The following is a 25,264-nucleotide window of genomic DNA, read 5'->3' as shown; positions in this document are numbered from 1 at the left end:
GGGGTCCCTGAGACTGCCCCCACTCTTGGTGATTCACTAGAGAGATTCGCAGGACTCAGCATGTAGTTGTCCTGACGGCTAAGGTTTATTCTAGCGAAGGACCCACAGTGGAAGCAGCAAGGGGCAAAGACACTGGCGGGGCCTGGGAATCTCTGCACAAGCTTCTGACTCTGTGTCGATCCTGTGACCGTCACAGAAACACAAAAAACTCAGCTACATGCGTGCGATGTGTCTGCCCACAGACGCCCATTAGAGACTCAGCTGCCAGGGTTTTTACTGGGGGGGCTGGTCACGCACCTGATCAACTCTCAACATTCCAGACCCCTTTAGGCAAAGCAGGTTTTCGCCGCCAACCACGTGCTTTTGCACAGACAGTGCAGGCCTGGGAGGCCTCCCTGTCCGTCAGGGCAAGTGCCCCGAGTCGCCTCAGAACCAGCGTTGCCAGAAGGGCTTCTGACGACTGCAGCCGGGTCCCGGCCCGGCCCTCTCAGCCTGGTCTTTTCCTCCTAGAAACAAACAACCAGACCACGACCAGGTCTTAACTTGGGAGACTTAAGAGTTTTCCTTGTGGATGCTTCTAGCCAGCTCAGGATGAGACAGGCAGTTTGGGGTTAGCGCCATCGTGTGCGGGTGGTTCCCCTTCTGTGTGCCCCCCACTCTGCCTTCAAGAGCAACTTTGAGTTCATTGAGTTCATTGGGGTCCCCCTGTGGTCAAGGCCAAGGCTGGACTGGCCACACCTGTGGGACAGGTGCCGCTGGTGGGGCTGAGCTCAGCCCAGGAGCCGGGCCAGGATTCCCTGAGGCTTCCCAGAGCATTCCTGGAAAGGCACACAAAATACTTCTGACTCCCATGAAGTGGGGGAGCAGGAGGGGGGTGCAGTTCCGGAGCCCCCCAGGAAGTGGGAGAGAAACAGGCGGGGTCCTGTGGGAATTCATGCAGAGGTGCCATGTCCCTGGACGTGTCTCCTTTCCCTCAGGGTCACCTCTGAGCTGCCTCCGTTGCTGACATTCCTGAACAAGACCCAATTCATTATCATCCTAAAAATTGATTTTAAAAAAGAGCTCTCAGCTCAAGAACCGCTGAGATCTGGCATGATGGATGGCTTTATTAGCACGCTTCAATTTTATATTTATCAAATTAAACCAGCAGCCACGGGCACTTAATTAAGATTCTTTCTCCTCAGTCAGCAGAGGGAAGACGGAGAGAAAGGGCTGGTGACTGCATTCCGGGGGAAGGTTTCAAATGCCTGAAATACCACGCGGGAGGTCTTCTCGGGCACCTGGGGGCGGGGGGTCACAGGCAGGAATAAGGGTTGCCTTCACGCCGGGAGTCCTGGGGCCAGGTCCCCGTCCTGTGCTCCTTAAATGTTTTTTCTCCTCTGAGCATTTGCCAGCCAGAGAAGCACCGTTTATTCGGTGCCTGGCCCACGGGGCGTCCTGGGGGCTGTGCATGCAAGTCCGTGCGAGCGCAGAGCGGCCAGGGAGGCCAAGAGGGAGACAGAGCCTGGGTTCAGATCCCGCCTCTCCTCTTGACTGTGTCCTCATGGCCAAGGTTCTCCTTTCTGAGAGATAATTCACATAAAAGTTACCCCTTTAGAGGGTACAGTTCAGTGGTTCGTAGTCTATTCCTAAGACGTGGAAGCACTGGCATTACCCAACAAACAAAGAAGCCCCTGCCCGTCCCACTAACCCACCTGGTGTCCGCACGCCCTTGCCTTTCCGGACGTTTCTTGGAAACGGGATCATTTGACGTGCAGCCTTTCGTGACTGGCTTTCGCTGCGCCTAACGCTTCCCAGCTTCGCCCATGGGGTGGCGTATAGCAGTCCTCCGTTCCTTTCGAAAAAACTTCAGTTGTGGTAAAATACACAGAACATCAACGTTACCGTCGCAACCACAGCTCCCTCGCGTCAAGCTCGTTCCGATTGTTGTGCAACCGTTACCTCCGTTCCTCGTGGGAGCTCTTTTCATCTTGCCACCTGGAAGCCTGCTGACCAATAAAGAACGCCCACCCCCTCCCCCAGCCCCCGACACCCTCCCTTCTACTCCCTGTCTCTGTGGTCTCGCCTCCTCTAGGAGCCCCGTGGAAGTGGAGTCGTGCGACATTGGTCCTTTTGTATCTGTTTATTTCACCCAGCATGTCCCGGTCAGGGTTCCTGTGTGCTGTGCATGTGTCAGGCTGTTCTTCCCTTAAAGGCTGACTAGCGTTCCATTGTGTGGCTGGGCCACACTTTGTTTATCTATTTACCTGTGGATGGACATTTAGTTTGCTGCTGCCTCTTAGCGATGGTGAGTAATGCTGCTATAAACGAGGGTCTGCAAATCTCTTTGAGTCCTTGCTTCCAATTCTCTGGGGCACTTATGATACAGAATCCCTGGGCTGCTCCAATTGAAAACAAACCCATGGGCTCTTTAGTTAGGGGCCCGATTGCCCGCCGCCAGAATTATAACTCTCAATACCAGAGTTTAGTGAAAAGAAAAAGAATTGTTTATTTAACAGTTATATAGATTTAGATTATTTGCAGATTTCTGCTGTTAAGTCTCATGTTCTTTAAAACACCCATAAACACATATCCTTGCCTCCCCCCTCCCAGACCTGGCCAGTCTTAGGAAAGTCAGAAACACCGTTTCCCTACTTCCTAGACACAGTTCAGCTTTACCAGCAGCTGCCAATCATTCAATCTGATTGGGGAGGTCCTTTCTGTGCTGTGGTGCCCTCCAGCTCTCAATGCAGAATCGCCTGGATTCTCAGCCTCCTTGTAAACTCCCTCCTTCCTGTAAACCGCATGGATCTCCTCTCCTTCTCAAAACCGCATGGCGAGAACCTCTTCTTAAAGCAGCCTGGAGACCCCTTCTCCAAGCCACATGGAGGGAGCACACGAGAGCGAGAGCCTCTTAAAGCAGCCTGGAGATCCGTTCTCCAAACCGCATGGAGAACTCAGCTTCTTTATTCTGCATGGAGAAGGCCCCTTCACCAAGCCGCATGGAGGGGGCGAGAGCGAGAGAGCTAAAATGTCCGCAGCTGCTTATCTATCCCTGACTTCGTCCTCTGACGCAGGGGGTGTTGCTAACAGTTCTGACCATTCACAGAACCCCACGCAGGCTCTGTGTGCTTTCTCCATACCGTCCCCTGGTTCAAGACCCCTCCCATCTACCTGAGGCTTTGGATGCATTAAAGTCATTTTACATAAGAAAGACACTAGCCACCAGCCTCAGGCATGTGGAGGCATTCTGAAAGCTGCTTTCTTCTCCCCATCCCTCAGCCACAAACTCTGGGAATTTTTGGACTCCCGTTTCTGTAACACTTACCCAGAGGTGAAGCTGCTGGATGACACGACCATTCTGTTTTTGGTTCTTTGAGGGCCGTTCCTTTAAAGGGCGAATAGTGCTCCATCCTGTGGACGAGCCACATTTTGTTTATTCCTCCATCATGAGTGACTTGGGTTGTTTCCTCCTCTTGGCTCTTGGGAATCATGCTTCCGTGAACGTTTTGCACTGACCTTGTGGGGCCGTGTGCTCTCGATTCTTCCCGGCACAGACCGAAGAGTCCCTTGAGCCTCCGTTATTGTTGGTGGAACAGGAGTCGACGTTTGTGCGCGGCGCAGGGGGTCAGGAGATCGGAAGTCCAGAATGTGTCCCACGGGGCTGAAATCAGGGTGTCAGGGCTGCATTCCTTCTGGAGGGTCAGGCGGGGGTGGGTGGCGGAGAAACCATCTTCTGTCTGCATTCCTTGGCTTGTGGCCTCTTCCCCCGTTTTTAAATAATTTTATTTTAATTTTATCTTTATTTATTGATTTTGAGAGAGAGAGAGGAAGGGGAGGAGAGAGAGACATCAATTTGTTGTTCCATTTACTGAGGCATTCATTAGTTTCTTCTTGTATGTGCCCTGACCGGGAATTGAACCTGCAACCTTGGCGTATCAGGATGATGATGCTCTAACCAACTGAGCTACCCGGCCAGGGCCTCTTCCTCCATCTTCAGAGCCTGTGATGGCTGGCTGGGTCCTTCTCACACAGTATGACTCTGATGCTCACTTTTCTTCTGTCTCCCTGTCTCTTTAAGGACAGTTGTGATCACATTAGACCCACCCGGATTATCCAGGGTGCTCTCCCCCTTTTAGGCTCGGCTGGCTAACAACCTAATTTCATCTGCAATCTTGATCCCATTTGCCATGTAATGCAACATGTCGCAGATTCTGGGGATCAGGAGGTGGTCAGTCCTGGGAGTCCAGAGTCTGCGACCGGAGGTGGCTGCGCCCCTGCTCCTGCAGTGCGGCTGGGATGCAGCTAGGAATGCTGTCCGGAAAGAAAGGGGTCACTTTTAAAAAAGCTGCCCAGCTAAAGCAAACTTAAATAAAACAGTGTAAGTGCGGTAACATATTTAGAGTCCCTAGGTTGTTTCCTAGCACGTAGTAGGTGCTTAATAAATGGACTTTCATGGTCTTGTTAAAGGAAGAGCTTGCCTATATCTCCAGTGTTGGGAGGGGGTCCACTTGGGAGGTCCCCTGTCTGTCCCTGGCTCCCCTGCCTGCCCCAGGAACACACACACATGCACACACACGCACGCACGCACAAACACAGACAGAGCAGCTGACACCCCTGCAGAACAGGGAAAGTGCAATGGCTGTGCTTCTGGCGCCCACAAGCTGTGCCGCAGAATAGCCTTCTGGCACAAATAAAAATAAACCCCAGACGCTGCTTTTCAATCGGAGGATTAGCCTAAATGTTGGGAAACAGAAAGCATGAGATATGCATGGGAGAAGCAGCGCTCCCCACCTCCGGCCTCCCCGCACAGCTCAAGGCGGCTGGCATCCGGTCCGTGTGGGCTGCCTGCTCCCGTCCCGCCAGGCTGTGGGTGATTTGTGCACAGTGTCAGTAAATGCCATTATGACATCATTAATGCTCCGCTCCCCGGCAAAGGACAATGGCCTATTGCCTCTTAATGTGCTGTCTGCTGCCCCAGTCGGAGCACATTAAATGGGGATTTCAAACAGCATCAACTGCTTATTTTTTTCTTGCCTGTTCCCCTGCAAGGCCTCGTCTGTGAGCTCCAGCAGCAACCTTGCCGCCTTGAGAAGGTCGGGGTGGCAGCCAAGGGTCCCAGGCTTGGGGAGGCTGGGGGACGGGGGCAGCGAGGGGCCAGGAGGCCCCCAGGGAATGTTGACCTCACCCAGGGAGGTGTCTTTGCAGTGACAGGGCGGGGCATGGGCTTCAGGAAAGCCTGACTTGCTGGGTGGGCAGCGCTGGTAGGCTTCCTGCTCTGCCTTCTGGTGACACCCGCGGGGGACCCAAGTAGCTGACTGGCCAATGGATTTTATTATCTTGCACAATGTTTTAAAAAGTTGAGTCTACATCTTAAAATGATGTGACTCCACATGAGAAAGCTACATTTCTGACTCTCCTGAAATAACTGGGCTTATGTTCACTCAAAGGGTGTGGACCTACAGTTCTCACGCATCACTAACGCCTCCGGCCGCTTTCTGTGGGGTCCCCACCACCCCAAACTCCGGTCTGCCTGGAACCTCAGAGTGGGGCTGTATTTGGAAGTAGGGTCTTTGTAGATGAGGCCATTCTAGATTAAGGTGGGCCTAATCCAAGGACTGGTGTCCTTAGAAGAAGAAGAGATGATATGATAGGGGGACACACACAGGGGAGAAGGCTGTGTGTCACAAGCCAACAACACCAAGGACCACCGACTGTCATCAGGACTCAGGGAAAGACACAGGATGGGCTCTGTCTCGGAGCCTCCAGATGGCATGCCCCCCCCCCCCCCCCCCCCCGCTGACACCTTGGTTTTGGACTTCTGGCCTCCAGTCCTGGGACAGAGTCCATTTCTGCTGTCTGAGCCCTCCAGCCTGTTGTCGTTTCTTATGGCAGCCCCAGGACATCGCCATGGTCTCCTTCCCTTCTTGCCTGGCCCACCCTCTAAGCATTTGGAGTGCGCCAACCCTGAATAGTTGGACATCACCTTCTCCAAAACCATTTCCGGGACCTTGCTCTCCCTTTTTGGACAGAGGGCCTGCACTGCCCGGGAAGGGCCTCCTGCTGGTTCTGGGCTTCTCCCGATCCTTCCAGCCAGGCCAGCATCCATCCAGAAGGCAGCAGAGAGAGCCAGGAAGTGCTCTAGTCAGAGCACCATAGGCCGATGCCGTCTGGGTCCCGAACCCCCACACTGGGCTGGCCTGTGGTTCTATTTATAGCCTCAAGAGATAAATAGTGAAGAGGGGAGGGTTTTGGAATCTATGTGACCTGACCTCATCAGTCCTTGGAGGTGCCCTCCGGCAAGAGTGGCCCCTGACTCCTGCTCCCCTCTTTCCTCTGCCTTGCATATCAGCAGGCAATGGGTGTTCTTCTGGAACAGGGGCCACCACTCTGGCCGGCTATGTTGGCATAACCTACGGCAGTAAAAACTGGATGTGCTCAGGCCTCCCCTTAGGTACCAGCTTAAGGTAAGGACTGTTTTGTTACGCTCTGCCAGTGATTCTACTGTGAGCCTGGGCTGAGACCCACTGGCCTGTAGGGTAGGGTTCACTGGAAGCAGATTTTGAGACAAGGATTCCAGCGCCAGGAGTTTATTTGGGAGGTGACCCCCGGCACAGGGACAGAAGAGGGGGTATGAGGCAGGGAAGGCAAGGAAGCCCACGTGTGGTGCGTACGGAGCGGATCATCGCAGCGGGCAGCTGCGCTCCATCTTGTTGGGGACCGGTGGGAGCCGGTGTGGAACACGCCAGACTATCCCACCCGAGGGAGAGAGAGATGGGCATTTACTCATTCCTGGAGGGCTGCTTCCAGGCCATTAATTTCTTGGCACTTCTGCCTTGCCCCTGCGCATTGGAGCATATTCCTGCTGCCAGAAACATACGCCTCAGGCATTGTTCCCTGTGTCCTCGTCCTCTGCCTTTGGTGCTCAGAGGTGAATGCCCAGGAGCAGGGTGGGCACCTGCACCGGCTGCTGCAGGTAGACAGAAAGGAGACAGCCCCCCCACCCCCACCGTGCTGTGAGGGCTCGCAGGCACAGGCAAAGATGACTGATACGCAGCACCGGGCTCAGTTCTCAGAACGGCCCTGGCGACGGGCTGCAACGAGCCTGTTGACAGCGGAGGAAACCAAGGCTCAGAGTGGTCGTACCCTAGGGTGTGTGACCCGGGGACCACAGCTTTTCTCCTACTGTCCCCAGCACAGTGGCGAGCGAGTGGGGCTGCTGAGCTCTGCGGCAGGCAAGAGGCTGGCCACGGGAACCAGACTCGGGAAGGAGGAGGTAGCTAGGGGGCCTGGCTCAGAAAGTGGCCTCCCTGTCCTCCGAGGCCGCCCTGCCCGTCCTGAGCTGGCAGTCACAAGGCATCCTGTGCTCCCCCCTGCCCACCTCAAAGCCCACGTCCGAGATGGCGAGGCCCAGAGGGAGTGGGCAGGACCCTCTCCCACCTTCGGAATTCTGGCTTCCAGCAGAGGGAAGGCCACCTCCCCAGATGAGTCACACTGGACATGGCCATGCTTTGGGGGAGACCCTTCTTCTCCCCTCCCCTTTGGCCTAAAATGCCAACCAACCAGGTATAAGTGCGACCCCCTGAGCTTACACATGTAATTGGGTCATTTCATCCCTTAACATAGATGTGACTTTTGCCTTGACATCCAGGGATTAAATTATTGCTGCGGCGTGCGGCAGATGCAGGCGGCCGGGCACGAGGTGTGATGTAGAGCCTGGCAGAGGCCCCTGCCCTCTGGCCCCTCCTTGGCCAGCCTGCCACGAGGCTCAATTTCCCACCCCACCACGCGTCACTCTCCTGCAGAAGGTATGGTCAGCATGCCCTTGTTCAATGCAAATTCGTTGCCTAGCCAGAGTGACACATTCGTGTGCCAACACCAATTCATCATCCGTTTTCCCATTGGCAGGGAGCAAGGCAATGAGATAATGGAACACTGGACAGGTGAATTTTGATGAAGAATAAGCTGGAAAAGCAGGAGCGTGAGTCACTGTTGGTGAGAAATGGCTCGGAGTGGGAATTGGGAGGTGGGCTAAGCCAGCAGCAAAGGGGCCTGCACCAGAGCCGGGCCGGTGAGAAAAAAGGCTTTCTCCTCTCCTAGCGTAGAATCGTTGCCTGGGACGGAAAGGCCCTCGGGGTCATCCCTGTCCTTTTACCCAAGGCGGGAGGCTGTGGGCTCTTTCCAGCCTGGGGCTTTCCTGTCTCCAAAAATGAAGACGTGGAGGGTGTTAGTGGGAGGCGGGCACATGAACGCTTTATGGAATTGGAAGGGGCCTTAGCGAACTTCTGGTCACTTTCATGTCCTAGTGGAGAAACCCAGGCCAGGAGTCCCCATGACTTGCACCAGTCACCCACTGGTTATTGGAGGATCTGAGACTAGAACTCAGGCCCACACAGTGCGCCCTGCTTCTGGGCTCAGTGGAGGAACCTGTGCGTCACAGGCAGAGTTTGAACTCAGATCATAAGCAGAAAGGGAAGCCGCGGCAGTGTCTGACCAGAGAGAGCCAGAGGGCTGCGAAGCGCAGTCAGAGCGGGGTGCAGGGGCTGGTGCAGAAGCCACGGGGTGACACAGGCGGAGGTCGGCAGGAAGGCCCTGGCACCCGGCCGAAGTCTGCAGAAAGCGGGGCCGTGTGAAGTGACCCCCGCCCGCAGGTCCCCAGCTCCGCGCCCCGGGCCGGGAGGGTGCGCTGCGGGGCCTCCGCCACGAGGTGGCGCGGACGCGCCGAGGAAGCGCGGCAGAGGCTCCGCCGCCGCCTCCGAGGAAACAATGCGGCGCCTCCCCGCGTAGCGCAGCGCAGCGCGGCGCGGGCCGGACGCCGGACACCCGAGCGAACGCGCGGCAGGGCGGGCGCAGGGCGCTCTCGCCGGGAGCCATGGGCGCTGCGCGGCGCCGGTTAGGGGAGCGGCGCGGCCCGCAGGCGCGGGGGGCCGGGGCGCGGGCCCGGGGCCGCCGCTAGCCGTCACCGAGGGCGCGGGCCCGGGGATGAGGGCGCCCGAGGCGGGGAAACCGTCTGCGCGCCGCGGCGCCGTCCCGCCCAGCGAGCGAGCCCGAGCAGGCAGAAGCGCAGCCGGCGGTCTGGGGGCGCGCCGCCTCCGGGCCCCCAAGATGTGAAGCGGGGAGGGCGGAGAGGCAGAGACGGCCCGCTGGGCGCCCTCGTCGCCCTCTGGCAGCCGCGCTGCTCCCAGTCCCCGCCCCCCCGCCGAGGCCAAGCCGACCCCGTGCGCCGCGGCCGGAGCAGCGAAGCCGCCGAGGCCCCGCGCTCCCCAGCCTCGCTCCGACCCGGCTTCCTTACGCCCAGAGCGGGTTCGCGGCCCGGACGCGGCGGGACTGGGCCCGGGACGGGGCGTCTAGCCTCGCCCGTGGCTCCTCGCCTGGACAAGTTTGAACAATGATCACAGTCAACCCCGATGGGAAGATAATGGTCAGAAGATGCCTGGTCACCCTGAGACCCTTTCGGTAAAGTTCTCTCCCGGTTGGCGCGGGAGGTCTTTTTCCCCAAGGGGGCGCGGGGTCGGTCCCCGCGGGGGTGCGTGTCCGCGGGAGAGGGCGCCGTTTGTGCTTCCACCCCCGGCGATGGCCGGTGGGGCTGGGAAAGGGACGGACGCGGGGTTTGGGTTCGTGTGGGGAGGGGTGTGTATTCTGGGACGTGTCCTGAGTTGGTCTGGTTTGGAAAGGACTCGGGGTGTGAAGGTGGGAGTGAGGGCAGGTAGCACCCAGGCTGTAGTCGTGGGCTCGGAAGTGGCCCGGCCGGACGCCACTTGCCCGCCCCTCTGGGTCCTTCCCCTCCTCGCGGATGGCCCCACCCGGCGTCAAAGTTAGCGGCGTCGCACCTCGGGGTCGGCCCGCCCACCCCGTTCTGGGCCACCCCTTTCCTATCCTCCTTCGTCGAGCACCCCCCTTCTCTCCGCGGGGTGCGCGCTGTCTCCAACGGGAGCATCCCCGAGACTGGGGCAAGGACCCACTCCGCTGGGGATCTGACCTTCCCCCCCATTCTCCCCCCACTCCACCCCCGATCTCGGGCAGTGGAGAGGCAGGGGCTGCGCTGCGCTGCAGGGCGGAAGGGCGGCGAGAGCCGGGAATGTGGCGGGAGGATGGAGGCAGGATGGAGGCGGACGGAGACCGATTCTTCGCCACGACCTCGGGCGGCCAAAGCCACGCAGGGCTGGGCCCGCGCGGGCCGGTGGGGTCCGCTGGCCCCACCCCAGAGGCCTCCCGGAGCCTGGCGGTGCCGCGCCTCTCCCACCTCTCCCACGGGCCCTCGGAGACCGGCCTGTAGCTGGGGCGGGCAGGAGGCGCCAAGCCAAGGGTGTCCAGCGGGATCCGAAGGCCACCTCGCCCGCCCGGGGAGTGGGGGGCGGAGGGCGCAGAGGGAGCGCGCACAGGTGAGGGAAGGAGCCCTTCTGAGGCTCCCGAGGCTGGGGCTGGGGGAGGGGCCGAGTGTGAGCCCCACTTCTCGAGGCCTCCCCCGGTGCCCCCGACCCCTCCCAGGGACCCCGCTGATGTCCCTCCCATCTCCTGACCTGGAGACTTTGGCTCACGTGGCTCCCGCCTCCCCAGCACGTCCAGCCCCTCCATCTGCCAGGCCTGTGGTTTGGGGCTCAGGAGACAGCCTGTGGGGCTGCGGGTGTGGTGTTGTGCCACCTCCGCCGTCGGGAGGATGCAGGAGGACCGCGGGGCCGGGGGACTCCCTGGGAGGGCCTCGACCTGGTGGGTGGGAGGCATTCAGAAGCCCTGGGCAGCTCTGGAAGGGGCCTTGCTCCTCCAGGAAGTCCTGCAGCCTCTCGCTGACCCGTACCGTTGAGAAGGTCCTCATCCATCCCACATCCGACTGCCCTCCAGGCTGCGGGGAGCCCAGCTCCTGGCCCGAGCTGTAGCGGGACATTTCCGAGCGCAATCGGAGCCCCGGCGGGACTCCAGCACCACGGATAGCGCCTGTTCCACCGCGATGCGTCCCCCTGGGGTCCTGCTGCAATTCTTGCAGGCTCTGGGGTTGCATAGGCGACCCGCCCCTCAAGTTGTATAACTTCACAGCAGGGTCTCCCCAGGCCACAGACCCACAGCCTCCAGTGGCGTCTTTGTGTCCCCTTCAGATGGGTGGGGGACGACAGACGACAGGCCTCCTCCAAACATATCACCCGGCTTGTAATCCTCAAGAGCAGGCTGACTGGCCCAGGATGGGGTCTGGCAGAGACAGACGCAGAGGAGCTGTGTGGGGAACTTCAGGTTCTGGGCTAAAGACTTAGATGCCATCTCATAGCAGGTCTTTGGGCCTGGCAGCTGGGGTCCCAGCCCTGAGTACAGCCCCATCGCCGGGGGAGGGGGAGGGGGAGGGGAAAGTGAGGGATGAGGAACTGGGAGGACAAACAGCCGACTTCCCCAGGGCCTTCCTGGGTGTGTGACCGTGTCCTCTTACACCGTCCCTCTGGCTGCTGTCCTGAGACTGGCCTGACTCCACCTTGGGGACCCTAGGGCCTGAGCCCCACCCCGGGCTTGGTGGGGTCCCTGGAAGGTGAGGGGTCCCTGTGCCATCTCGCCCATCCTCCCTGTCACCTCAGGGAGGAAGCTCCGAGTCCCCTCTTTGCTTTTGGATTCTGCCTCCTCTCTGACCTGATCTCTCACAGCTTCCTTTAAATATGGGAATTTTGTTGTGCCTTTATTTTCTTCCACGATTATGTGTTTTCTTTAATGGATCAGAGTTTAATTAAATACCGCTCCGCCAGTTTCAAATAATGAAGATTAAAATGCATAAAGCAAGTCTTGCATGGAGAGACGAAGACATGGGGTTTGAGGATGGGTGGCAGTGTGGGGCCTGGGGGTCTCTGGGGTGACATATGGGCTGCCTGTGGTGGGCCGGGCTCCCTGCGAGATGGGGTTCCTCCCCCTGACAGGGGCGGACGAGGGGTCCCCTCCTAGCTCTGCTAGCTCATCAAATTCTCTGATCCATTTAAAAGTCCCACAACAGCTGCCACCTCCAGCCACCCCAAGACTATGCTGGGGAGCTTAGTTCTCCTGTTTGGGGCCCAGGATCTAGTACAGAAGCCACAGAGTCTGGGGCTGGGGACTTGAGGGTGGGTTCCCTGCTTCCCCCCTGGGGCTACACTAGTGCCTGGCACCTGTTAGATGGTCAGTAACTATGGGTTGAAGCAATGAACAACAGCCCTTTTTTGGCCAGCTCTCCTGACCGCTGTGCCAGCACCCACCTGTGTGACACCCCATGAGCAGATGTTGACACACCCTGACCAGGCCATGGCACAGGCTGACAACCCCCCGGGTGCCTACCTGGTGAAGACGTGGGTGAGGGAGAGTCTGGGCACAGAAGGCGACCACATGGCCCTGCCCTTCTAGATCTTGCCATTTGGTAGTGGCAGGGGACACACCCCTCTCTCCTTGCACATGACAAGGAGGTGTTCAAGCACACCGAAGGCTGTGTACCCAAGGGCCCCGCAGGCCCAGTGATTGACGGGATCCAGGTGGGTGTCGTCTTGCCCTCCGGCTGGCATCGGGTCCTGCTGGTGATCCTTCTACACCAACGGCTCTCAACCTTGAGCACGTGTCAGGACTGCCCGAGGGCTCCCAGTGCTAGCACCACCCCCAGAGCGTGTGATTCAGGAACCCCAGGGGCGGGGCTCAAGGACGAATACCTCCACGCTCTGGCTGGTGCGGCTCAGTGGATTGAGCACTGGCCTGTGAACCAAAGGGTCGCTGGTTCAATTCCCAGTCAGGGCACCTGCCTGGGTTGTGGGCCAGGTCCCCAGGTGAGGGCATGCGAAAGGCAGCCACACATTGAAGTTTCTCTCCCTGTCTTTCTTCCCTCCTTCACCTCTCTCTAAAAATAAATCTTTTTTTAAAAAGGCATGTACACCTCCAGCATTTCCAAAGGGATGCTGGTTCTGCTGCTCTGGGGACCACACCTGGCGGGCCTCTGTTAGCGAGGCTCGAACCCCAGACCTAGGGGCGCATCCTTGCCTGTCACGGCCGGGGTGCCGCTGCGCCGGGTCCCTGTAGCGGAGCTGTCTCTCCCCTGTGCCGATGAGAGACGTGGCCCCAGCTCAGCCCCTAAGTGTCCGCCCTCCCGCCCGCCCACCTCTGCGAGCCCTCGCTGGATGGGTGTGTGCCCTGACTCCTGACTCTGCTGTTGCTCTCCGCAGGCTTTTTGTCCTGGGCATCGGCTTCTTCTCGCTCTGCTTCCTGATGACGTCGCTGGGAGGCCAGTTCTCTGCCCGGCGCCCTGGGGACTCCCCCTTCACCATCCGCACAGAAGGTATCTCCCTGGGGGAGGGGGGACAGAAGCGGCGCGGGTGTGTGTGGGTGAGGACAGGGAGGCCCTTGACCTAGCCGACGGCTCTCTGGTGCCTGTTCCAGGCGTCCTGGCCACCTCGTCAGTGGACGTGTGAGGGGACAAGGGCCTTGGCTTGGGCTGTGTGGCCTTGCCTGGTGCTTCAGCTTCGGTCTTGGCTGTGGTCACGAGGCTCCCTCTCGCCTGGGCTCTCAGGCCAGGGTGTCCCAGGCATCAGAAGAAGCTGCCTGTGTTGCTTCCTTGGTGGGAGGGGTCTGAATATGAGGCTGGTCTCTTTGAGATCCTTGTCTTCTCTGCCTTGGTCCAAGCTGGGGCCACGGCAGGGACAGAAGGCAGGCTTGTCTGTGGGCTCATGCGCCTCATTTCTGAGCTCGTTGGACACAGTCTGGGTCTTCACGGCCCTTTGCCCACGTGGTGCTTGCAAGGCCGTGGAATGGGGATTCCGAGCAGGGCTTTGGGGGCCAGATGGGCCCGGCGTGTACCCTGGCTCATTACCTACCAGCTGTGGCCGGTGGCCACGTTACTTCCCTGACCTGCAAAGGAGGAAAGGAAGGCCCGTATTCGGGGGTTGGGTTTGCTGAGCTCAGATGGCAGGGGGCTGTGATGGGGGGATGGCCCAGGAGACCTCCGGCTGAAGGTGGCCCTGCTCCCTTCATCCTACTCAAGGAGGGGTGTCCGGCTTGGTGTGTCCCAGAGGCTCTTCTGGTCAACCATGGGGAAGGGGGACACGGGTAGTGGGGAAACCGTGGGCTTTCCCTGCCCCTCTGGGAAGCCTCTCTTTGACGTCCACCCCCTTGACCCTCGGCTCAGTTGACTGGCTCCCCGTCCCAGATGACGAATGTACCCTCTTGTACTATGGTTGTCATCTAGCGGGCTGCTCTGGGGGCACTTTTATGACGCCACGCCTCATCATTAGAGTCACCCTTTTGGTTTCATGCACACCTCCTTACACTTGCAAAGGCTCCCGGCAGCAGTTGCACGCTTATTAGTCACTCGAGCCCGAGTGGAAGTTCACTGGTGCCGGCCTGACTCACAGACGCCATGCAGTCTCTGAGCCTGTTCTCTCCTCTGAGAAACGGGGATCATCACGTCTGCTTCCCAGGGACTGTCAGGAGGACGTCTTCAGAGAACATGTGTGAGGGGCCACGGGCAGCGTCCGGCGGCTAGTCCAAGCCCCATAACCGTTTCCTGGAGGGGCCGCGTGTGAGATGGGGCCATTGCAGAAAAGGGCAAGGGACCAAGGAGGTGCCGGGATTTCTGATAGGAGACGTCTGAGGATTGAGGTCAAAAAGATGGCTGGGCCAGCTGTGAAGGTGCCCTGGAGGGGACGCTTGGGGTGGGGACACTAGAGGTCATGCGGGGGTGGGGTGGGGGGAGTGATGCTCTAGTTACCTGGGTGCCCTTCCTGGGGAGGGGACATGTCTGTCTCTGGGGGCGGCTCTAAGGGGCTTGAGGAGGCGAGATCTCCAGAAAGGTCAGGAGTGGTGATCAGGGGCATGGCCGGGCGTATGGGTTCTTCTGCTCATTTCCTTGAGGGTTTGGGACCCCCACTTGGTGGGGGGCTTGTGGGAGGCCTGCTGAGCCCTGCACTCTGCAGTTTTGTTTTGTAGATGGGGTAGGAGCCCCACTCCAACTTAACCTGTGTCTTAGCGGGGGACAGAACCACAGAAGGAAGAGGACTTGGCCAAGGTCATGCAGTTAGACTTGAGGCATTTGTGTGCATGCTTGTGTGTGTTCTTGAACTTTCCCTTGGAGTGTGCCACGCACACCCTGAACACGTCCATGCAACCAGCAACCCAGAAGGCCTTCGTGCCCCCTCCCTCTGACAACGTCCTCCCCATGAACGTCGGGACCCTGACTCTAGTGGCGCAGGGGGCTTTGCCTGTTTGGGGACTTTCTGAGAACAGCAGTGTCCTCTGTGTGTGCCCTCTCCTCTCGGTATCACATTGGTGAGGTTCCTGGTCTCGGGGTGTGGTTGACGTGGTTTGCACTGCTGGGCAGCGCTCTGCGGTGTACGTATCCCTGCTCCTGTTGCGGGCATCCGGGGGTTCCCTGGGGGGCTTTTGTGAGCAGTGGTGTTGTGAACGGCTTAGCACGTGTCTGGGGGGCACCTGTGGGCCTTTCGGTTGGGTAACCCCAGGAGTGGAGTTGCCAGGTCTCCTATTGGAAGCTAAATGCCCACAATATGGACCCGAAGGCCTGAAGGAGGTCACGGACAAGGAGGGGTCCTCTGAGAACCCCGGAGAACTGACCCTGATCACCTTCATGCCCCAGTTCTCACCGACTCCCGGTGTCTTCCATGCCCATGGATTAACTTGATTTGCTTGGAGAGACTCAGAGCAGGGACTTGAAAGAGCCCCAAGTTTAAAATCCTGGGTTTAAATCCTGATCCTGCAGGAGACGGCCCGCACCCTGCCTGGGCAGCTCTGCCCCGCCCCGAGGAGCTGCCAGCGGGCAGACGCAGGAGGCGGAAACCCACAGTAGAAGGCAGAGTCCCTGCGTCGGCCCCCAAAACCGTCTGAGCACAGATGGAGAAACACTCTCTCCTGCCTGTCAAGCCCGAGGGCAGTGGGGTCCCACAGGGATGGACAGATAGACGGGAGGAAAAGCATTTCTCTAAAGGGCACGGAGACCCCACTGCAGCCCCTGTGGACTGTGGCCTCCCTGGGGAGGCTCCGGGTTCCCCTGTGGGCCGGTTTATGCTTCGTGACAGACACGTTCTGTATTCTGCACACCTGCCTAAGGCTCAGGGCGAAGGAGGCTGAAGGGAAGCGCATCACTTGGAGGAGGTCTAACCTGATTCTCTCTCGCCGGAGCCAGCTGGGGCCCAGGGCAGGCGTTCGTGTGTGCTCCCTCTCCGCTGTGGTTCCCCGGAGCGTGGCAGTGTCCGAGGCTGTCTCTGGGGCCGGGGGACAGGTCTGCAGGCTGGACGCCCTTGGTTTAGTGGCACGTGTCTGCCCTGAGTTTCTGCTGCGGCCAGACCTCCCGGGCCCGGCCGGGGTCAGAGCCCGAGGGACACTCGCTCTGTGGCCGCCTCTGGCCCTGGGCCTCGGTAGAAAGGGCTCCAGGGCGGGTGCCTCCTCTTGGAGGCCGGAAGTGGAGGGGTGGCCCAGGACCCAGAGCTCCCATGGCCTCGGCGGGCTTCCCAGGTGGCCCCGGGCAGAGACAAATGAGCTCGCATCTCCAGCTGCACAGACAGCTGCCATGCCAAGTGCAGGGAGATCTGTCTGTCTTATCTGCCCAAGGTGCAGGCTCCTTCAGTTTCCAGGGAGCAGTGGGGAAGGGTGGGGTGGGGACAAGAGAGGAGGACAAGGGAGGACAGAGAGACCGAAATAGGGCGCATGCCTGGGGAGTGGACGGGGCCTCGGTGGCCAGTAAACTCCTCGTCTATAAGCGTGAGGACCCGTTTGTGTTTCTCGTGTCCCAGTTTTCGTTATTTATATGGAAATTTGGAGGGAACGTGTGTGAGCTGAGATGGGTCACTGGGGTCTCACATTAAATATGCTTCAATTTCACTGACGCCAAGAGCGGGGGGTGACTCCGGGCAAGCCGAGTCAGGAGCTTGCTCTGCTGACAGTCCCCACCCAGCCGGTGGTGGCATCCGGGGGGCATGTCATGTGGGGAGGGCACCGGCCTGGCTGTGTAAAGCCAGCTTCCCTCCCAGGGTGCCACCCCCTGCCTTGTCCTGGGCAGAAAATGTAGGGGGCTGCCTGCTGAGGTCTCAGAAGCTTCCCGAGTCCTGCGCCCCCTGCAGACGACGGGAGTGGCCCCTGGGCCCCAACAGCTGGGGTGCTGTCTTGGGGTCCCCATCTGCGAGAGACAGGCCCTGCCTCCTTAGCCCATCCATGGAGTCACTCATTCTGTTGACACGTTAAAGAGCTGGCCTTGTCCCTCCTGTGGAGCGCAGTCCAGAGCCCAGGTGCCTCTGGGGACTCTCAGGGACTGAGTTCCCTGGTCTCCTCTTGCTCTGACCTCCTGCTTCTGTTGGATTACCCTGCGCAGTGTCTCACCTCCTGCCTCCTCTGTCCCCCACACTGCCCTAGAGGAAAGGGTGCCCTGTCCCCCCTTAGTGCCCCGCCATGAGGAGGTGGGGGTCGTGGGTAGGGGTTCAGGTCACAGCAGGCAGGTGAGCGCTCCCTCTTTGCATCCTTGCTTGTCAGAGCCCCCGGGTTGTCCCCATGCTGTCAGCCCATCCTGCCACCTGCCCCTGTGCCTTGCTCTCTCTCCTGCTCTCCCGGGCTGAGTGGGGACCCCCAGCCTTCCTGCCTGAACATGCAGTCACTTAGCCTGGCAGCGAGCCCTGCGGTGGCCCACCCTGGGCTTCAGCAGGGCCACCAGAGCTCTTCCTCAGCGGTCCTGCCGGCTTCTTGGGACAGTCCTTTCCAGTCCTGTCACCCTGATGGGACAGTCAGGGGAAGATGCAGACCTATAGGCCCCACCCCCCATTTTATAGGAGGGGAAACTGAGGCCCTGGGAAGGCCCACTTGTCTGGTGCCCATTTCCTCCAACAGCAGCCTCACCCTGTGTCCATCTGTGTGTGTGTGTGTGCCTGTCTGTCTCCCCTTCCTCCCCGCCCCCCCATTCATGCCCATACTTTCTCCGGAGCCAGGAACTGGCCCTTCAAGGAGACTGCAGCCCCTCCCTGCTCTGGATTTGATGTCGTGACCTGTGAGAGAGCCGCCGTGACTGTCCCTGGCCACCTGGGGTGGAGCCCAGGTGCCCGCCGCTCGCCCCTCTGAGCCTGCGGGGCCCCACCCTTCCTTCCCCGAAGTAGACACTGTTGGTGTCATGCCCGGGGCCCCCTCCATTCCCACGCCCGTGGGCCCTGCGGCTCTGTCTGGGGACTTTCCTGCCACCCCATGGGAGTCCCAGCAGCAACCCCGAAGTCCTGGGAGCAGCCCCGAAGTGGCGACTGGCGGGAGGTGGCATCGCACAGCCAAGCTCCCCGCCCGCCCGGGGGTGACGCTACGTCGGGGTCGCCGCCTGCTGGTGTACCCACCGTGGTGACACAGCCCCTCTGGGCGGTCTCCCCGGCCCTGTGTCGCCTCCCCGCTCCCCAGCCGGGCTTTCCTTCCCCACCCAAACACGTGGCTTTCGTTTGGGGGTCTGCTTCTGAGGAGCCCAACCTAAGGTGTCCCGCGTCCCTCCCCGGGAGCCCCAGAGACATCGGGGTGTCCACTGACTTGGCTCATTTGTTTTGAGTGACTCCACGCCGGGTCCCTGGGGTCCACGGGGAGCCGGGTGGGGAGCAGTGCTGGGAACTGAGTGCCTGTGGACCGTTCGGAGGGGTTGTTTAAAACCCTCACAAGAGTTCATTAAAAAGGCACGTGCAGCGCTAATGACAGGGAATGATTAGAAAGGAAATTGCGGAGAGTCTCCAGCTGGTTAATGGGCTCTGGGTTGAAGCACCTCGTTTTCATTTAGTTTCATTCTTCGCAAGGTCTCCCCTGCCCCTCAGTTTGGAGTTGATCTTGGGGGACCAGAAGACCAGCTGAGAGTCAGGACAGATTCAGGGTGGTTTTCTGCAGTGGGATCCGGGGGACGGGGTCGGGGCGGGATCTGGTCGGGCCCGCGGCCCCTCAAACACAGCCTCGCACCCTCTCCTGTGCGTCTGAGCTGTGGGGGGCCGGCAGTGCAGGGGCCGAGCCCCACATCCCAGAGGTTCAGACACACAGATCGAGACCGGGGCCCGGGAAGCTGGATTCTAACAGTCTGGCTGGGAGAGTCAGGTGGGGGGGGAGGGGCCGACCGCAGTTTTAGAAGCCCGGATCCAGAAGTTCTGTCTGGGGCTTGGCGGAGGGGGCTTTGAGGCACCTGTCCTGCTCCTGAGCCTTCCGGCTCATCTCACAGACCCGAGAGTGTGTCTCAAGCCTGATTTTGCAGGCCACCAGACCGAGGCCCAGAAGGGTGGGAAGTTTACCCCGGTGGCCGCAGCCTGTAGGGAGCAGGGGCAGCTCGCTGCTCTCTGGTCCCTGTCCTGCAGGCAAGGGACGTGCAGACCCCCTTTCCTGACCCCTCCTCTTCCTGGGAAGATAGGAGTGGGCTGGGGTCTGAGCTGCCCTGGCCCGGAGACCAGGCGGCCTCAGGTGGCCTCTGGGCTGCTGGGGCCTTGCCTGATGGTGGCCTCGCTCTGCCCACAGTGCCGGGTGGGCTGGAGTCCCGAGGTGTCCTCCGCAAGATGAGCGACGTGTTAGAGCTGATGCTGAAGCGCATGGACGCCCTGGCCAGACTGGAGAACGGCAGCGAGCTGCACCGGGCTGCCCGCCACGGGCACCTCGCCCTGGACAGGTGAGGGGGACACGGGGTGGGGGAGGGGCGCAGCACTGCCAGAGCTCAGCAGGGGTGGGTCGGTCACCCCCTCTCTGTTACTGTGGAGTAAATTTCAAGAACACGGAGAGCCACGCTGTAACGCAGCCTAGAGCGCCTTCCTGCCCCCAGATTCAACGGCTGTTAACATCAGGTCCCTTCGGGGGCCGGTCCCTTTTTTCCTTTTCAGTAAAACACCCCAGGTGACAGCCGAAGGGCCCTTTCACTGCTTTGCCTGGAGACAAGTGCCCTCCTGAATGTGGAGTTTTCAGACACATTTCCAGTCCATGCTAAGTACTTTTACACCCGTGACGTGTCCACCCCCGTGTTAAGACATGCAGAGTGTGCGGCTCTTACACGTCCTCCAGAGGGGGCACCTCCCTGCTCTTTCCACTCCGCCTGACGATTTGGAGCTCTGTCCCCTCCGAGGGCCCTGTGGAGATGTCCACCCGGGCTGGGCTGGCCATCTGCCCTCCACCAATGGACCGCGCCGTCTTTGCCAGAATAATTTTCCGGTTTATTCACTCTCAAGTCTTCCCCCGCGGAGGCCCGACAGTTAGCGCTACTGTCCCGTATACCTCAGCGGTGTCCCCAGAAACCCAGGTGGCAAACATCTCGATTGCATGTCCATGGTCTCTGGATCCCAGAGGATGAAGTCAGGGTGTCCCGACTGGGGGTCCTGGCCCCCGGATGCGGCTGTGGGGTTAGGGCTCGGCCACCCCAGGGGTTAGCTATTGGGATCCTCTGTGAGGCGGCTCTGCTGCGTGTGTTCACGCCACTGAAGAATCAGTTGGAAACCCACACTCTGACAGAGTTTAGGAAAGGCTCTCCCTCAGCCAGCGTTATTTGCTAAAAGTGCCCTGATAAAAAAATATGTTTGAAATCACCCCTCTGAGACGATTTGCAGAAACGCTATATCACAGCTGGTGTGTGTGATGCAGAAGCCAGGCTCCAGGCATTTCTGAAGAAAGAGGCCGCCGCTCCCTGCAGGAAGGTGGCAGGTTTAAGGGGCGAGGGGACTTACTTAGGAGGTTTGTCTTGGGAGGTGGCAGCTCAAGTGGCTCTCACCTGCCCCCCGGAATCTCAGACGTTCCCGGGGGGGGCCTTCACAGGCGTCAGTCACGTGACACCATCCAGGGTCTCCGCGGCACAGCGCTCTCTTTGGGCTGGGTCCTGGACACAGCTCCCAGTGTGGGGACGGCAGGGGCCAGAGCGTGCATTCCAAGGGCCGGGCGGTGGGGAGGCTCAGCTCAGCCACGGTCATGTCCTCCGATGACCCCCTCCGACGAGGAGGAAGCTGAGACACAGAGGAGTTCAGGAGCTGGCTCCCAGGGGCACAGCTGGCCAGCTGCTGCAGAGCCCGCCTTCTAACCGCGTGCTCGGTTACCGTGCGGCCCGTGTGCGTTCCTTTTTCATCCTTTAGCAAGACTTTTCCATTAACTCACAACTCGGGAAGAAAGCCCTCTGTTAGACCTTTGCTCTGAATTTTTTTTTTTTTTTTGGTTTGGAAAACATAGGCACTAACATGACAGCCCTGGGGCCTGGGGTTAAATGTGTTGCTGGAACTGAGAGCACAGTGCTTGGCTCCCGGTGGGAGCTCTTGGCCCACAGGAAATTGGGCCTCTCTCCGGTGGTCCCTGTGGCCGAGTGGTGGGTCCCCGCTCAACACTGTCTCACCCTCCAGGGGCTGAGGATCTGACCAAATAAACTAAAAAGATACACTCATGAAACTCTATTGGACCTACTAAGCGCCAGGCATTGCTGTGGGTGCCGGGGACACGGGGATGTTCATTATCCTCATTCCTATGGGGGAGACGGGCAGTGACTGAGGAGGAGAAATCAATGAGATAATGTCAGGGTCTGACCCCTGCTCTGAAGGGTTGGGGGCATTTCAGACAGGTGGTCTGGGAAGGCCCTGCTAGGTCGGCGATATCTGAGCTGGACTCGGAAGGGTGGGAAGGAGCCGAGCACGGGAGGAGCTGGGAGCAGGACATTTGAGGGGGAGCTGCAGGTGCCACGTGCCCTGGGGCGGGAACCGGTCTGGTGTGTCGTGGAGGTAGAGGCCCATGTCCAGGCCGACTCGGCAGACTGTGGGGAGGGCGGGAGAAGTCAGCAGGGCAGGGGCACGGGGCCCTGGTGGCTCTGCTGAGGACCACGGGGGCACTATTTTAAGAGCTGTGGGAGGTTGCTGGAGGGCTTTAAGCCAGGGAGTGACAGGATCTGGCTCCGTTTTTAAAAAGCTCACTGGCTGCTGTGTGCAGAATGGATTGGGGACAGCAGGGCGGGAGGCAGAGGGGCCAGAAGCAGCGACAGGAGATGGCAGCGAAGCTGTTGGGCCCCCCTGGAGCCCCTCCGAGGCACGAGACCACTCTCCTCTCTGGGCACACTGGTTGATCTGCTCCGATGCTGTCACTGTCCCCTGCGACCCAGCCTCTCGCCCCCTCTCTCGTGCTCCCCACGCTCCCGTCTGCCCCCAGCTGTGTGGCCGCCTCTGCCTGCCCACAGGTCTGTTCCCCAGGGTGAGGGCAGAGGACCCCGCTGGCCCTCCGCCCTGGGCTCCGGGCGCTGTTGCCGGCACATGCCACGCGACTGGACTTCTTCCAGTTCTGGCCTGCCCCTCCCTCCCCTCCCTGGCCTGCCCTTCATCTCCTCCTGGGGAGCACACGCCACCTCCCAGTTCCGCCCTGGGAAGTAGCAGCAATCCATCACGACCAACAGGGCCATCAAGCCCCACGGGCAGAGCCATACGTCCCGGAGCAGCGTGGCTGCTTCTGGTTTCAGAGACAGAAGCGGGGGGTGTCCAGGGCTGTGAGTGCTGCTTGCTCACCCCTCCCGGCACGGTTGCTGCGCCGTCTCCGGGACTCTGGGCGCCTCACCGCAGGGGCGACGGCTGTGTTGGGTGCAGAATCGCAGCCATGAAGACGGTCACACCCGCGACCCGGTCATTTCACCCTGGGGCTCCGTCTTAGGAAAAGAATCTTAGCTTCAGAAACAGTTCTTCGGCTTTGTGCTCACTGTGGCCTTTCTGATAGTGTTAGAAAGCTTGAGCGACAGTTTCCAGGCCCGCCGGTGAGGACGCGCTCAGACACGCACCTCTGCGCAGGGGGCTCAGGCAGCCGTCGGGAAGTGTGCTGACGGGGAAGTGCGGGGACTTTCATGGGAGGGGAAATGTGAGAAAAGCAGTTATGTAATTACAGATGGGGCTGGGTTACATAGAGTATAAACCTCAATAAGTACAAAATGCTGCAGAAAAGACGGCAGAAAGGAGATACATCAAAATTCTTATCTGTGGGTGATGACATGAGGGTTTTCCCCCCCAAAATTTTGTTTTGAGAAGTTTTTTTAAAAACTCAGAAATGGAGACACACTGTGTCTTCCTCCACAGCTAAGAAGGAACACAACTACCTCAAAACTAGAGACAACCAGAAGTTCCGGAAAATCGAGCTGCATGGAAGTCCAACAAACAAAGATATAAAGAAGAAATATTCATCCAGACATGTGGGAGGGGCGGAGCCGGGACAGAGAGGACGTGGTGTGAGGTGGCAGCAGCAGCAACAGGCCAGTGGAAAGCATAGTCACACGTTTTAAAAGGTTAGGAGGGACACCAGGGGAGCATTCCCAGCTCCTCACTGGCCCTAGCAGCTCATGGTCCCAGCACCGTGGAAAATCAAGCCTCATTGCTTATGACTGTGCAGACCAGTGGGGGTTGGGGTGGAGGCAGAAACTGCCGGTCTCTCAGCAGAGTCCGCTTGTTCAAAGGACCCCCGCGGACCTAGAACATCCGCAGACCCACCCACTCTGGGAACGACGGCCAGGGCAGCAGCTAGAGGGGCGCCAGTCTGGTGTGGAAGTGGGAGAGGTGCCTGGAAAAGGGGTGAGTGCTGGGCAGACAGCATTGTTCCCTCTCAGACCCCTCCCCCACATACAGTGCAACATGGGGAAATAGCTCGCCCTGTACTGACGAATCCATAAGGCTCCTCCCCTTACAACGTAATAGGTGTGACAGCTCCACCTGGGACGCGGAGGCAAACACACACAGGAGCCTGTCAAGATGAGGAGACAGAGAAGTATGGCCCAAAAGGGGGAACAAATCTAGGTTCCAGTGGAAGAGCTAAGCGACGAGGAGATAGCCAACCTCACAGACAAGGAGATAGACAACCTAACAGACACAGAATTCAAAACACTGGTGATAAAGATGCTCACAGGCTTGACAGATATGCTTGAGTACTGCAAACGCATAAGAGAAGAAGTGAAGGCTATGCTAAGTGAAACAAAGGAAAATCCACATAAAACCAATGGTGAAGGGAAGGAAACCGAGGTTCAAGTCAATGATTTGGAATATAAGGAAGAAAAAAACAGTCAACCAGTACAGAATGAGGAAATAAGAATTGAAAAAGATGAGGAGAGGCTTAGGAACCTCTGGGACAACTTTAAACGTGCCAACATCCGAATCATAGGGGTGCCAGAAGAGAAGAGGAAGAGCAAGAATTTGAAAGCTTATGTGAAAAAATAATGAAGGAAAACTTCCCAAATTTGGTAAAGGAAATAGACATATAAGTCCAGGAAGCACAGAGAGTCCCAAACGAGATAGATCCAAATAGGATCATACCAAGATGCATCATAATTAAATTGTCAAAGGTTCAAGATAAAGAGAGAATCTTAAAAGCAGCAAGAGAAAAGCAGAGAGTTACCTACAAAGGGGTGCCTATAAGACTATCAGCTGACTTCTCAAAAGGAAGTTTGCAGGCAAGAAGGGACTGGCAAGAAGTATTCAAGGTGATGAAAAGCAAGGACTTAACAACCAAGACTACTCTATCCAGCAAAGCTATCATTTAGAATGGAAGGGCAGATAAAGTGCTTCCCAGACAAGGTGAAGCTAAAGGAGTTCATCATCACCAAGCTATTATTATATGAGATGTCAAAGGGACTTACTTAAGAAAAAGAAGATCAGCACTATGAACATTAAAATGACAACAAACTCACAAGTATCAACAACAGAACCTAACAATAATACAAACAAAAACAAACTAAGCAAACAGCCAGAATAGGAACAGAATCATAGGTACGGGGATCATTTGGAGGGTTATCAGCTGGGGGGGGGAAGGGGGAGAAATGGGGAAATGGTGCAGGGACTAAGAAGCATAATCAATTGGTACAAAACAGACAGGGGAAAGTTAAGACTAATATAGGAAAGGGTGAAGCCAAAGAACTATGTGCATGACCCATGGACATGAACTAAGGGGGGTGGGATTGCTGGAAGGAAGGGGGGTACTGGGCAAAGGGAAAAGAAATTGGGACTACTAGAACAACATAATCAAAATATACTTAAAAAACAACAACTCAGAAATGCTTCTAGACATCCCAGCTTTGGGGCCACAGGGCCTGGAAGCCTTGCTTCCCTGGGGTCTGCGTGGGAGTTGGGGTGGGTGGCAGGGCAGCAGACGCTTTACCAGTTAAGACAACTTCAGGCTCAGGTTTAGAAGACACACCTCATTTCTCTCAGCACCGGTGCCAGAGCCAGCCCCAGGATTTGCTCCTTCTTAATGGGACAGCCTTGTGGCAGACGACCGGGGAGCCTGCCTGCCTCCGGGGCTGGAGAGAGGACGGGGTCGGGGTTGGCAGGGGCTGGCCGCTGGGTGAGGCCAGTCAGTCCTCCAGGGTGGAAACGCATCAAATATGATG

The 25,264-nt window shown here is 58.6% G+C and overlaps 1 protein-coding gene across 1 annotated transcript in view; it reads left to right on the top strand.

Annotated features, from left to right (window-relative positions):
• Nucleotides 1–8,958: 8,958 nt before the first annotated feature.
• Nucleotides 8,959–25,264, top strand: part of MGAT5B (alpha-1,6-mannosylglycoprotein 6-beta-N-acetylglucosaminyltransferase B) — a 55,897-nt gene continuing 39,591 nt past the window's right edge. Inside the window, exons 1-3 of the mRNA XM_090292011.1 lie at nucleotides 8,959–9,435; nucleotides 13,128–13,240; nucleotides 19,417–19,564. Of these exons, the coding sequence (XP_090148137.1) occupies nucleotides 9,368–9,435; nucleotides 13,128–13,240; nucleotides 19,417–19,564 (329 nt within the window). The 5' untranslated portion in view covers nucleotides 8,959–9,367. The remainder of the gene's footprint in view (nucleotides 9,436–13,127; nucleotides 13,241–19,416; nucleotides 19,565–25,264) is intronic.

The sequence above is a fragment of the Furipterus horrens genome, unplaced genomic scaffold, assembly GCF_987537825.1.
Source record: "Furipterus horrens unplaced genomic scaffold, mFurHor1.1.pri manual_scaffold_11, whole genome shotgun sequence".
NCBI classification, from domain to species: Eukaryota; Metazoa; Chordata; class Mammalia; order Chiroptera; family Furipteridae; genus Furipterus; species Furipterus horrens.
Note: the sequence above shows the minus strand (reverse complement) of the source record. Positions and strands in the feature narration are given on the sequence as shown.